General features: G+C 33.5%; 1 protein-coding gene across 2 annotated transcripts; it reads left to right on the top strand.

Annotated features, from left to right (window-relative positions):
* Positions 1 to 4,132: 4,132 nt before the first annotated feature.
* Positions 4,133 to 9,907, top strand: LOC139503783 (enolase-phosphatase E1-like). 2 transcript variants are annotated; one of them, XM_071293676.1, is made up of 4 exons: positions 4,133 to 4,234; positions 5,361 to 6,243; positions 7,891 to 8,042; positions 8,347 to 9,907. In XM_071293676.1, the coding sequence occupies exons 2-4, from the start codon at positions 5,412 to 5,414 to the stop codon at positions 8,986 to 8,988; spliced, it is 1,626 nt and encodes a 541-aa protein (XP_071149777.1). In that variant the 5' UTR covers positions 4,133 to 4,234; positions 5,361 to 5,411; the 3' UTR covers positions 8,989 to 9,907. The 2 variants fall into 2 exon arrangements, with proteins under 2 accessions (XP_071149777.1, XP_071149767.1); XM_071293666.1 differs by having other exon boundaries at positions 4,147 to 4,269.
* Positions 9,908 to 10,206: the final 299 nt, after the last annotated feature.

The raw sequence follows: 10,206 nt of genomic DNA, 5'->3' as shown, positions 1-10,206 counted from the left end.
ACCAATTCTTTGAACCACACGAAACCAATGAAATTAACACACAAAATGAGAAAACGGTTCGTTCCGTTATCAACTAATTCTTTGAACCACACGAAACCAATGAAATTAACACACAAAATGAGAAAACGGTTCGTTCCGTTATCAACCAATTCTTTGAACCACACGAAACCAATGAAATTAACACACACAATGAGAAAACGGTTCGTTCCGTTAACAATCAATTCTTTGAACCACACGAAACCAATGAAATTAACACACAAAATGAGAAAACGGTTCGTTCCGTTATCAACTAATTCTTTGAACCACACGAAACCAATGAAATTAACACACAAAATGAGAAAACGGTTCGTTCCGTCAACAATCAATTCTTTGAACCACACGAAACCAATGAAATTAACACACAAAATGAGAAAACGGTTCGTTCCGTTATCAACCAATTCTTTGAACCACACGAAACCAATGAAATTAACACACAAAATGAGAAAACGGTTCGTTCCGTTAACAATCAATTCTTTGAACCACACGAAACCAATGAAATTTACACACAAAATGAGAAAACGGTTCGTTCCGTTATCAACCAAATCTTTGAACCACACTTAACCAATGAAATTAACACACAAAATGAGAAAACGGTTCGTTCCGTTAACAATCAATTCTTTGAACCACACGAAACCAATGAAATTAACACACAAAATGAGAAAACGGTTCGTTCCGTTAACAATCAATTCTTTGAACCACACGAAACCAATGAAATTAACACACAAAATGAGAAAACGGTTCGTTCCGTTATCAACTAATTCTTTGAACCACACGAAACCAATGAAATTAACACACACAATGAGAAAACGGTTCGTTCCGTTATCAACTAATTCTTTGAACCACACGAAACCAATGAAATTAACACACAAAATGAGAAAACGGTTCGTTCCGTTATCAACCAATTCTTTGAACCACACGAAACCAATGAAATTAACACACAAAATGAGAAAACGGTTCGTTCCGTTATCAACTAATTCTTTGAACCACACGAAACCAATGAAATTAACACACAAAATGAGAAAACGGTTCGTTCCGTTATCAACCAATTCTTTGAACCACACGAAACCAATGAAATTAACACACACAATGAGAAAACGGTTCGTTCCGTTATCAACTAATTCTTTGAACCACACGAAACCAATGAAATTAACACACAAAATGAGAAAACGGTTCGTTCCGTTATCAACCAATTCTTTGAACCACACGAAACCAATGAAATTAACACACAAAATGAGAAAACGGTTCGTTCCGTTATCAATCAATTCTTTGAACCACACGAAACAAATGAAATTAACACACAAAATGAGAAAACGGTTCGTTCCGTTATCAACTAATTCTTTGAACCACATGAAACCAATGAAATTAACACACAAAATGAGAAAACGGTCCGTTCCGTTATCAACCAATTCTTTGAACCACACGAAACCAATGAAATTAACACACAAAATGAGAAAACGGTTCGTTCCGTTAACAATCAATTCTTTGAACCACACGAAACCAATGAAATTAACACACACAATGAGAAAACGGTTCGTTCCGTTATCAACTAATTCTTTGAACCACACGAAACCAATGAAATTAACACACAAAATGAGAAAACGGTTCGTTCCGTTATCAACCAATTCTTTGAACCACACGAAACCAATGAAATTAACACACACAATGAGAAAACGGTTCGTTCCGTTATCAACTAATTTTTTGAACCACGCGAAACCAATGAAATTAACACACAAAATGAGAAAACGGTTCGTTCCGTTAACAATCAATTCTTTGAACCACACGAAACCAATGAAATTAACACACAAAATGAGAAAACGGTTCGTTCCGTTATCAATCAATTCTTTGAACCACACGAAACCAATGAAATTAACACACAAAATGAGAAAACGGTTCGTTCCGTTATCAACTAATTCTTTGAACCACACGAAACCAATGAAATTAACACACACAATGAGAAAACAGTTCGTTCCGTTATCAACCAATTCTTTGAACCACACGAAACCAATGAAATTAACACACACAATGAGAAAACGGTTCGTTCCGTTATCAACCAATTCTTTGAACCACACGAAACCAATGAAATTAACACACAAAATGAGAAAACGGTTCGTTCCGTTATCAACTAATTCTTTGAACCACGCGAAACCAATGAAATTAACACACAAAATGAGAAAATGGTTCGTTCCGTCAACAATCAATTCTTTGAACCACACGAAAACAATGAAATTAACACACAAAATGAGAAAACGGTTCGTTCCGTCAACAATCAATTCTTTGAACCACACGAAACCAATGAAATTAACACACAAAATGAGAAAACGGTTCGTTCCGTTAACAACTAATTCTTTGAACCACATGAAACCAGTCATGATAAAATAGACAATATACCTGAGAAAAAGTGATAAATTTCACAAATCTTAAGATTTAATTGTTTACTCGTAAGATTTTGTGAAAAGAGCAGATAGTTCTCGTTGTTAATACAATCAAATTCGTGAACCATATATGAAACAAATGAAATAAGCATACTTGAGAAATGATGGTTCATTCCGGTAAAAAAATAAAATCTGCGATCCACAAGAAACCAACAATAATTGTCAGACTGCAGGAAACGGTGCACACATGCAGTAATACAATGAGTAATACAATCAAACCCACTGAATGTACTGTTCGTGTAACATCGACTGTGAGACATGTATAGCGCATGATTTCTGCAACTGCCTCATGTCCATGTTATGTCACACCCAAAATATGTCAAACTCGAACTTAAAATCTGTATATATGTTTAACCAGTTAGTGGAGTTGTAACTTGGCTCATAGTTTCAAATATGCCTCTGCATGGCGAGTATAGAGTTGTAAAAAACGAACTTCTATCGAACGCATCATTATTTTAACACTATAGTAAACAAAATGTAAGTTTTAAAAAAAAAGTGTCCTTATTGCTGTTCTTCATCTCAAACTCACATTTAGGCCCTAAGTAAATGTATATAATAGGTTCCTCTGACGTAGGAAGGATTTTCCTTAGGCCCCAGCAGTCAGACGTCACTGTAGCTATCTCGGACTAAATTGATATCAAGGAAACACTCCAAACCCAAATTAAGTTAAGAAAGTACATAGCTCTGGTTTGAGCGAAATCTTTCAGTGCTGAATGTTGGACTCGGTTGCGGGCTAATACCAACAAATACAACTTATACATATACAGTCATAATGCATTGTCAATTGAACTGTCGTGTATTGATTAAATAACTTATATTTCGACAACTACACTTTAAAATACACGTGTATGAAAAAAATACGACAAGGTTTAAAATTGCGTAAGAAATGTGTCAGGGTGTATTAAAAATATAAGCTCATTTACACAAATCCTTCAAAATTATAAAGTCTGTGGATCGATATTGTTGATGGCATTACTATACAATAATCAACTGTCTCTCCCTCAGATGGTTAATCTATAGTTGATAGAATTCATGTAAACGAAGATATCTCGAAATATAAATTTGTTGTAAACTAGTATTTTTAAGAGGCAGCACACAAAAAAAAACAAAACCCGCGAATACAAGAAGAGTAAAATCGCAAAGGAAAGAACATTAAAATTCGATCGGATGATGTGAAATGGACATTGTTGGAGCCTGGATCCTTTTCAAGTGTATTTATGTATTAATGAAGACCTTTTGTTTATTGTTTGCTGTTATCTATACACGAGGAAACGGACATAGTTTACATAATATAAATAAGGAATATTGAACAAAACGTCGGAAGGACCGTGAAAAAAAACCCAAAGGAATTGAGAATAGTGGACAAAACGTACAAAATAAAGGGCAAAATAAAATAATGAATAAATTGGTTCTAAAATAAAAATATTAGACAAAAATTGACAAAATCACTAGACAAGAGATAAATGTTACAAAAAAATAAAGAAATGAGGGACTCCCATCGAGACACTCTCACATGTAAAGATTGGAATAAACATACCCGCGTTACGCGTGTAAATGGACCAACAAAACAACAACACCAACAACAACGATATAACAACGCTTATAATAACTATTTTATTCTATATAAAATAACTCAAATGAAAAATGCACGGAAATATTTCGGGGTTTTCCGACTGGATTCTAAAATTAACTGTAGTTTTTGTTTATCAGTTCAACTTTCGTTTTCAGAAAATCCACTTTTCACAGAAAGAAAACACAAGTTGGTATAAAGTTTGTTTTATTGGAAAACAGTTCTTTGGTAAGCGGACCTTTAAAATGTATAATTGATGAATATAATTCAATAGATTTCATAAAATTTCATGGTTACAAGTAGGCTGATCGCTGGGCCACTCACTCTCATTTGTCCCTTATAATATTGAACAAAATATAGTGGTCAACGTTACAGGAATCATCTAACCAAACATCTTTAATTTGTTTACTGGATTTTGTCTGTTCTGTCCTTGTATTTGAACTTAATTCTGAATTTAAACTTTGGAATGTCAGAAAGAAGTAAAATTGGCAGCTATATATATATTGGAATTGTTTGAGTCCAGATCATAAATATACTTCCTTATAGGTTTAAATTAACTATAATAAAAAATGTGATTAATCATATTCTTATTAAATACTCTTCATAGACAATGAGTTGAATGCAAATGTCAAGGCTTATCCTCAAAAGTAGATATATATGTATTATCAAATGGATATCCATATTCATTCTGGAGACCATCTTTATCATTATATAGTGGAGGTCTCCGTTGGCCTTACACACTTTTATAGCCCCCAAGAGACGTATTTCAGGTATGCTTTATTCACAACTTTACTAGATTTAGGACGATTTAGAGCTTGGCTTTTTATAAATAAGCGATATACAGTTTCAGATGTCATTCTAAAATGAGACTTTTTTTTTAGCTTTGTTATCAAAGCCATATTCTAATTCCACTAAAATATGGAGTGCACGTGCATTAGGTTACATTAAAGTTTCAAATTTTGAACAACGTTATTGTTGGTCTCGCACGCTAGTAAATACTATATATAAATCATTCTTAAAGTAAGTGTTCATGTTTTAATTCATTCTTGAATGACGAAACAGTGACATTCCTTGAACATGTGTGCTTATCACAATATGGGTGCTTTCCGCAGTTTACAAGTTCTAAATATTCCTATTTAAATCCAATTAAGTCATGCTCTATGCTCATTTAATATCTATCGTAATTTTAATCCTGTTATAGTTACACAGTGTGCTAGTGTTGTTGGTATTTTATGTTTTAAGATCAATTATAATTATTTAAAAATTGACGTCAACTAGATAAGATATCAAATGAAATTATGCTTGATTTCTTCTTTCAGTGAATATAGGATTTTAACATCTCATAATCTACTAAAAAAACCATCTAAAATATGTCCGAATGTAAAGCAGATTCGAGTGGCCACGATGTTGCACATTCCGATACATGTGAACAAGCAGCCGCACCAGAGATATTTGATGTACCAAGACCAGAAAATAAGTTAGAAACCATGCAAGTTGTCGGTACTGAAAATATATCGGAAATCACGAACATTGGTGTTACAGAAAATATACCAGAGCAAAATAAGATGGAAACCGAACCGTACGATACCATCGCTAATACATCTCAAGAAAAGTTGAATAACACCGAAGCTATTTGCGATGAGGCTCAACTAAACCTAAATAACACCACACAGCCTGGAGAGACAGAGAATCTACACACTGACACACAAGGATTACATGACAATAAAAACTATAACGAGGTTATAGAAAGCGCGCAAAATGGAAATGAACAGAATAAAACCCAACAAACCGAACTTTCCTCAAAGGAACAGAATGCAGATGACGACAACAAAGAACAGAAGCCCATAGATAGAAAAACTAGATTCAAAGAGAATTCATCAACGGACAAGTGTGAAACTGAATCCATGGATGATAAGAATTTATCAGAAGAAGCCAAAGACTTGTCAGTGAATCACGAAGTAGATGTACAAAAACCAACACTAAATAGAAAAAACAGATTCAAAGAGAATATGTTGGATAGTTATAATGACGACTACAATTATTTGTCAGAAAAAGAAATTGAGTTAAAAAATAAGGCTTTAGAACAATATGAATTCTTTTGGAAATCACATTCTCCCTTCAGTCAGTGGCATTTATGTGACTTCACAATCGATGGGATCACGTTTAATTCTGCAGAGCAATACATGATGCATAGCAAAGCAAGTAAGTCTAGCTACATTATATCATGTACATGTATATTATTTTTTTTCGTATCATGTTTATATGGGTCAAGATGCGTATTAGTTTCTCCATAGGCCGTAATGGTAACGTTTTCTTCTGTTGCTCAGTCCATATCGTTAACTTGGATATGTATAATGGCTCGTTTCGAAGCTGAGACATTTTCACATATGTGGTTAAATTTTCGGGGTACGAAGTGAGCTTACTTTTTCCGTAAATTAGCAAACCCCGAGTATCATTTTGTGATGCGGCTCCTGGTGGTAAAAAATCCTGTTTTTAACACAATAAGTTCTTTGAAAATTTAATACTTTGAACACATTTAATAGCTCCCTAGTTTTTACACATTTATTCTGTGTTCCCCTATTTTCTAAATTAACACAAATGGTTCAGCTCAGTCATTTGTTTATCATAGAAATGTGTCAAATATCACTGCACAGAGATTTTTTGTTTACACGTGACTTTTGAGTTCCTCATTTCAAGGCGCATTAGGGATATTGTCCCATATGTACGACTCGGAGGTGCGATGATGACGCTAAATTGCGATGGTATTCGCTTAAGTGTGAAGTTTCTATCGCTGATGTACTATGGTCTCTCAAAATATGACTCGTTGTGGCAAGCTTAAAATCTACATATGTGCAATATATTTTAGAAGTATACTTTTTAATCAGGTATGACGTATATAAATATTCATCTATTGTTGTCTATAAAATATGGTATTTTGGAAGGGAATTATATTTTTTTTGTATGGTTGACTGGTTGTTTGCCTACACCCCCTCAGCCCCTCCCCCCCCAGTGGCAAATAATTTATGCCTGTTCAGAACTAAAAAAAACAAACAATACATATAATATGTAGGTCCTGTAATAGAGTCTGTACGGGATGAAGTTCGGGGAAATTTAGACTGCCACTTGATAATGAGGGTATTTTGGTTAGGGCCAGCAATTATGCCTTGCAACAGGCAACCTTCAGAGTTGCAAATGAAGAGCGCGTAACGTGCGGAGAGCGTGCGACTCTATTTACATTAGGCATCGTTTCAACATCTCATTCTGACGGGACGTTACTGTGACTTTGTACATCAACACAGCCAAACAGACGCCCAATTGGGGAAGGGTTTTACTGCCGGTCGGAAGAACACCAAGAGTGACATTACTTCTATTTCCAGTCACCTTTGGGTTTAAAAGAATCTAGATATCAAATTAACAGGTGTCTTCACAAGATGTCATGCTTAATAGTTCCAAGCCAAAACAAATAATATGTTAAAACAGAGACTATGCCAAAACACCAGATTATTGAAATGCCAAACATAACATTCTTTAAGGTGTATTTCACAATCCCCATATTTATTTTCGATAAAAAATCAAGACTGTAATATAATAGCGATTCGTACAAACTAGTTTCCTTAATATGCATTTTTTTTAACCCAAATCTTTTATGGTTGACCACTGAAGTTAATAATAATCAAAAAAATCTTGTAAATAAAAACGCAAGTAAAACTTTATTTTGATTCCGAATATTGAAAAACAATTTAAACGTCTGCTCTGGTGAACTTATTTTTCGAATATAATAAATATGTTTATCTCTGAAAGAACCCCCACCGATCTAGACTATTTTATTTAATTAATCCTATCTTACAGTGCTTTTTGAAGATGAAGACATTGCTTATGATGTGCTAAGAGAATCCGACCCTCGAGAACAAAAGAGATTTGGGAGGCTTGTTAGAAACTTCAACCTACAATTATGGGAAGCAAATTGTTCAGCGATTGTTGAACGTGGAAATAAAGCAAAGGTACAATATATTTTAAAAAAGCTTCAGTGACACGTGACACATATTTAGCAGCTGTTAACATAAGAAGGGAAGTTGTCAAATTTACCGGAATTAATATGAAATATCGAAAAACATATATATATAATACTGGTAAATGTATTTATTAATGATAATTTTCATGTTTATAAGCCACAAAAGGGTCTATTCTTTAAACAAAACTCTGAATGACATTCGTTTGCTTTTAATTTCGGCCTAGTCATTTAGTACAGTGACTAAATGTATATTCTAAAAATTCTCATTTACTTAATCCTATTTCTCTTTGAAGTTTTCTCAAGATGAAAACCTTAAAAGAATACTCCTGGACACTTATCCCAAAACTCTTGTCGAAGCCAGTCCATATGACGTAATTTGGGGAATTGGACTTGAAGAAGATGACCCTATGGCATGGGATTGTAAAACATGGAGAGGGCAAAATTTACTTGGAAAAGCATTGACCAAAGTGAGAGATGAATTGAAAGAAGAAAAAAAGAAAGGGGAGAATCGAAGTGAAGAATATCCAAACACAACGATTAAGAGCGGCAATACCATAGAAAAAGATATAACGGATATAGCTGATGAATCAGAGGAAAATAGTAATTTAGTTGATGACAATAAAACAGTAGAATTTACCACAAATCCAGAAGCTCTTCCTGTTGATATTCATGGTACATCAAGTGTTGAAAATAAGACAAACATGGAAGACACAACAGTTGAGAATCCAGATAATAGTGATACAACCAAAACAATTACCGGGGATAGCCAAACGCCTGAATCTATTATCTCAGAGGCAGATACTAGTGAGATAGACAAAACAAGTACCGGGGATAGCCAAACTCTTGAAATGAATATCCCAGAGGCCGATAATACAGACAATTCGAATCCAAATGCAGTCGACATTTCTAAAGTATCAGAAATAACACACATGTAAAAAAAAATTGAACAGAAACCCATTTTTGTGATCAAACATTCAAACTGCCAAAATTACAATTTCAGAAAACTGGGTTAATAAAATCATTTTATAAAATTTTTATGCATGCCAAATTTTCTAAAATTTAAGCGTGTCCATAAATATGAGCATGTTATTCAGCGGTTGTCATAGCCTGCTGTTTGCCTTATATTTCTCCTGTCATTTGTTGTAATTAGGATACACCAAGTAGATCGTTTCTCTTTTAAAATTGTTTCTAGGAACCTCCTTAACTAGTTAACAATGCAGTACGGAATTCTTCTCATTGTTTCGTCCATAACGAATGAATGAATTTGAGTAGTTTGAGTTACACGATAGTCTTATAGGCAGTCATACCCGATCTCCTAATTTTATAATTTTCATTCTCTGAGGCCAAGTAAAACATATGACTCCCCAGCAGGGTCTCACACGCTTGACAAGTAAAACACTGTAATATATAGTGTATTAAAGTATACATTTAACATCAACATTAATTGACAATCTCGTCATTTATTGAGGTAACTTTAAACAGGATGTCTATGAGGAGTTTATTGACTATATTTACAGTCACCTCCAAAAGTCACCAGGCATGCAATACATATTTGTTTCTTAGTTTATTTATTTTATCATGCAAAGAATTTTAGTAATACGTATATTATTTATCTTTATATTTAGGAAGTTTATAAATTTTTATTATAAATATATTATTTACCAGATATTGTTTACTATGTACCATTGTTATTTTACTGTCAGCATTTCTTTTACTTTTCTCTCTGTGATCAATTTGCTGTTTTTAAGATTATAATGTGTAAATTATCTTTTTTTTTTAAATGCGTCGTATAAATTATATAGTTATCCCTTCTTTATTATGTTTACAGTATTCATAATAAATATAATGGTTACAGTATGTATTTCTTTTTACTTAATGTATGAGGTAATAATGGTTAATGTTGCAATAACGTTGATTGTTAAAAACAACAATTGACCTCAGATAACACAGAAGAGAAATGAGAAATCAAGAAAAGAGGTCTCAAGTACTCTTCTTCATTCAACAATTCACACCAAAATCTAGCCCACGACTTTCCATTTACAAAACTCAGTAGCACACAAAACATTCAAACTGTCAAACAGATGAGCACATAAAATAATTTTTCATTGTCAAATCATAACTCAGAATTTTACTGATGATGTTGTCTTAATAAG

This window comes from Mytilus edulis, chromosome 1 (assembly GCF_963676685.1).
Source record: "Mytilus edulis chromosome 1, xbMytEdul2.2, whole genome shotgun sequence".
NCBI classification, from domain to species: domain Eukaryota; kingdom Metazoa; phylum Mollusca; class Bivalvia; order Mytilida; family Mytilidae; genus Mytilus; species Mytilus edulis.
Note: the sequence above shows the minus strand (reverse complement) of the source record. Positions and strands in the feature narration are given on the sequence as shown.

Excerpts from the sequence above, each read along its gene's own strand:
- LOC139503783 (XM_071293676.1), top strand. The coding sequence starts at position 5,412 with ATGTCCGAATGTAAAGCAGATTCGAGTGGCCACGATGTTGCACATTCC. Across the intron at positions 6,244-7,890 it reads CATGATGCATAGCAAAGCAA|TGCTTTTTGAAGATGAAGAC; the intron begins GTAAGTCTAGCT and ends CCTATCTTACAG. Across the intron at positions 8,043-8,346 it reads AACGTGGAAATAAAGCAAAG|TTTTCTCAAGATGAAAACCT; the intron begins GTACAATATATT and ends TTCTCTTTGAAG.